Genomic DNA, 3,481 nt, shown 5'->3' on the forward strand with positions numbered 1-3,481 from the left:
TGATTAGTGGAAGACTTAGGTATGGAGCACGAACACACAATAATTCTACTCTATGTTAACTGACTTGAGTTCTTCTTCTTAGACATTTGGGCAAATAAATCAATTACCCTAATTCTCTTGATAATATTATGTACTCTTTTTTTTTTTGAATTTCTAAACTTATAAGACCATAAATATGAACTTCTTGTTAAGTAGGTGGAGAAGGGATTTCAAATGGTATATTACACTAATATAGAAGCCAAGAAAATAAGGACACAACTACTTACAACATACATTTTTAATACTTGTTTTCCACATAAAAGGCTACTCATGATTTGCAAACATATGTAACTGGAATACTTAATACCTTCTCTTGCTTATTCCTAGCCTTTATATCATCTTAAGATATACATCGATCGATATATAAATACCAATCCTTGCTCTACATATGAAGGCCTTAGAAATTCATAAAATGCTAATAATGTATGTGTTAGATCAGATGCATAATTGAAATTAATTACGGTCTATTAATAACTCAAGTTGTTGGAGAATATATTGTATAGCATCAACAACTAATTGTTGAGCTTTTCATACAAATGTATACAAATTCCAAAATTTACAGTCTTGCAAAATTTTCTCTTTACGATTTGTACATCACCACCCCTAACCCTAAAATCTCTACACAAGTTATTGGCATTTATCCAAACCTCAAATTCTTAGGGTTTGTACCAAGTTACCAACTTGTATCGCAGCATCTTGCCATGGCCAAGCACCAAAATTTTGCTGACCCACAAATTCCCTTGCCTTATTAATCAAATTAACCCCATCCTTCTTCACTTTCTTCATTTTAGGACACTTCAATAACCCAACATAAGTCCCAATGTCATGGACACACGCGGGGTTCTTCATCTTGAAGAAATCCAATGCAAGCTCAACCCCAACATGTGCATAACATGCACAACTCCATGGGAGCTCAAACCTCTCAGCCAAAACCCTAAACTTCTCATTTAAGAAAACCCCTGGCAGTTTTGTCACAGGGTCATTAACATTCACCACTCTCAAAACCTTAACTCCAAGCTCCTCACACCTCTCCTTAAACCCTAGATTCCCAACCCTAGGCCCACCGTACGAATAAACGGTGACGGGTATTGTTCGATTCAACCCGACCCGGTTCAGTCCAAGCTCAGCTAGGTCATAACCAAGCAACAGAGCTAAAGAACTCCCCATACTATGACCAGCCAATGTAATACTAATCTCCTCATCTTTATACTTATTTAACAATCTTGATATTTCAGAGAGCAATTGCTCTCTGCAACTCCCATGACTGAACTTACAGTTACTGTCATCTGATGTGTAGAGACTCAAGAACCCCGACTCGACCTTCAGGTTGGGTCTCGACTCGTTTGGGTCGAGCCTGGCCGGCGTTAGGGAGCTCATGAAGTTGGCAATCCACTCAGTGTGGGTCACCGTACCACGGAAAGATACTACGATGTCTCTCCTCCCGAGTTTCTTAACCTCGTCGTCGTCTGACACGGCGACGTACCCGATCCAATGACTCCGACAAGTTCCCAATTGTGATGGGATGTCGATGTCCGGTGTCGCGTAGACGTATTTCGTGATTCGGTATCCACAGTCTGCCATTCCGGTTTCTTGAAACATGGTGGATTTCCCGTACTTGCAGTTCAGGTATCTTTTCGAGCTTGGGTCGAGGTCAAAGGCCTCGTAGGAGGCGATGACGAACTCGCCATAGCGGACGATTTCTTGACGGAGGAGTGGGTTTAAGGGCTCGACAAGATCTTCCCAGTCGTCAGCACCCTGGATTTCCCTCCATTTTTTCGCGAGGACGGGCTTCGAAGCGACGGTTGGAGTCGCGACGAGGGGTTTTTTGGTGGAGACCGCAGTCCCCGGGCAAATCAAGGCTGTGGCGGCGGCCGGAGGGTGAGAGAGACGAGAATGCGGTGATCGGTTATTGATTGGAGACGGATTCGGGGTTTGTATTCTTGAAGCCATAGTTTTTGTTAGCGTTTTGAAATGGAGTAAGGGTGAAGGGGAGTGATATTTATAGGCACGGAGCTATAAGGTTTTTTGTTTTTATTTTTTCAAACTTTTGGTCATATGTTGTGTTGAATTTCTGGGTAGAGCGCATTTATGGCGAGGTTTTGACGGAGGGATTTTTGTGTGTGGGGGAGGACTAACTAAAGTTTGAGTGGTCGGTTGCTCGTACTTCAGATGAAGGGTGGTTTGGTTTGTTTGCGGCTATGTTTGATAATTTGATGCCCGTTTAATTGAAATTGAGTTGAATATATATCTTAGTTTTTACACTGAAAAAAAAAACAAAAAAAAAACTCTATAGTGAAGTTGACTAGCTAATTGAAAACAGTGGGTATATATCTTGGTAGAAAATGACGTTTTAATTACCTTTTGAAATGACGGTAAAAATGATTTTAGGGGTGTTATATGAACGCCGACCTTTGTTAAGTGTTGAACATAGGACTGTTGAGTCTGTATGAATTATTTAATGGCATTTAATTAGTTTATTTAATTATTACGACGTTCAACGCGGTGAGGGGGATGGAGTGCTCCCTCTCTCTCTCTCTCTCTGCCCCCCCTCCGTACCTTTTTAGCGGGCGTCATCAGTGTAACGTGATTTTAATGTTTGGTTTTGTGGAGGAATGGGATTTGAGCCCCATTTCCTCCCATCAGATAGGAACCTGTCTTTTTCCAAGACTCCAACCTCATTCCCTCCCTCGAGCAATACAGAGCACAGATAGTGCTTGGGACCATTTGCTAAAAAAAGGAAGAAAATCGAAGTCCATCTTGCAAAGGAATTAATTTTGGATTAAATAAAAAAAGAGATGTGAAAAGTTTCAAAAATGTGGATTCCAAATTAATCCATTTCCAGACGTATGGCAATTTATGCTACACGTACCCGACCCTTACAGTATGAGGATATGTATATGTGTACTTGTTGATGTTTGCCTAGGCTCGGTCATGCCTCAGTTTGCATAGATGACAAGTTAAGTTCATTGGTTGGAATTTTAATAGGATTCAAATCCTATTGGCTTGGAGATATATTAGGAAAGCTTAATATATTAGGAATCCCATGTAAATTAGAATACAATCGTCAAAGTAGACTTTAATATTTACTTCGAGTTACTGTCATGTGGGCCTCTCAAGTAATTGGTTAGTGGGCTTCAAGTAATTGATCTTTAGGGACTGTATAAATATGCATATAGGGGCAGTCCGAGAGCTGTGCTATCTATCTACAACACTAATTATATTAAATCAGAGAATAGCATTCTCCTTTTGAAGCCTTTTAGATATTTTAGCTCTCTTTTTTGTTCTGTTGTTTAAGAGAGATTGTATTAGGCTTTTAGGATGAGGTGGGGATTGAGTGATTGAGAGATATATCCACGTAGTATTCCTCACAAATTGTTAGTAAAGCTATTCTCCTTTTTCGCCCATGAACGTAGGCTACAAACCAAACCACGTATATTTGTGC

At 40.2% G+C, this 3,481-nt stretch overlaps 1 protein-coding gene across 1 annotated transcript; it reads right to left on the bottom strand.

Annotated features, from left to right (window-relative positions):
* LOC109823222 (galactolipase DONGLE, chloroplastic-like) lies at nucleotides 688–1,989 on the bottom strand. The gene has a single exon (XM_020389510.1). It carries the CDS (start codon nucleotides 1,987–1,989, stop codon nucleotides 688–690), a length of 1,302 nt encoding a protein of 433 aa, XP_020245099.1.

Source organism: Asparagus officinalis, chromosome 9, assembly GCF_001876935.1.
Source record: "Asparagus officinalis chromosome 9, Aspof.V1, whole genome shotgun sequence".
In the NCBI taxonomy this organism is placed as follows: Eukaryota; Viridiplantae; Streptophyta; class Magnoliopsida; order Asparagales; family Asparagaceae; genus Asparagus; species Asparagus officinalis.

What these genes read in the sequence shown, in the direction of transcription:
- LOC109823222 (XM_020389510.1), bottom strand. Translation starts at nt 1,989, where the DNA reads ATGGCTTCAAGAATACAAACCCCGAATCCGTCTCCAATCAATAACCGA.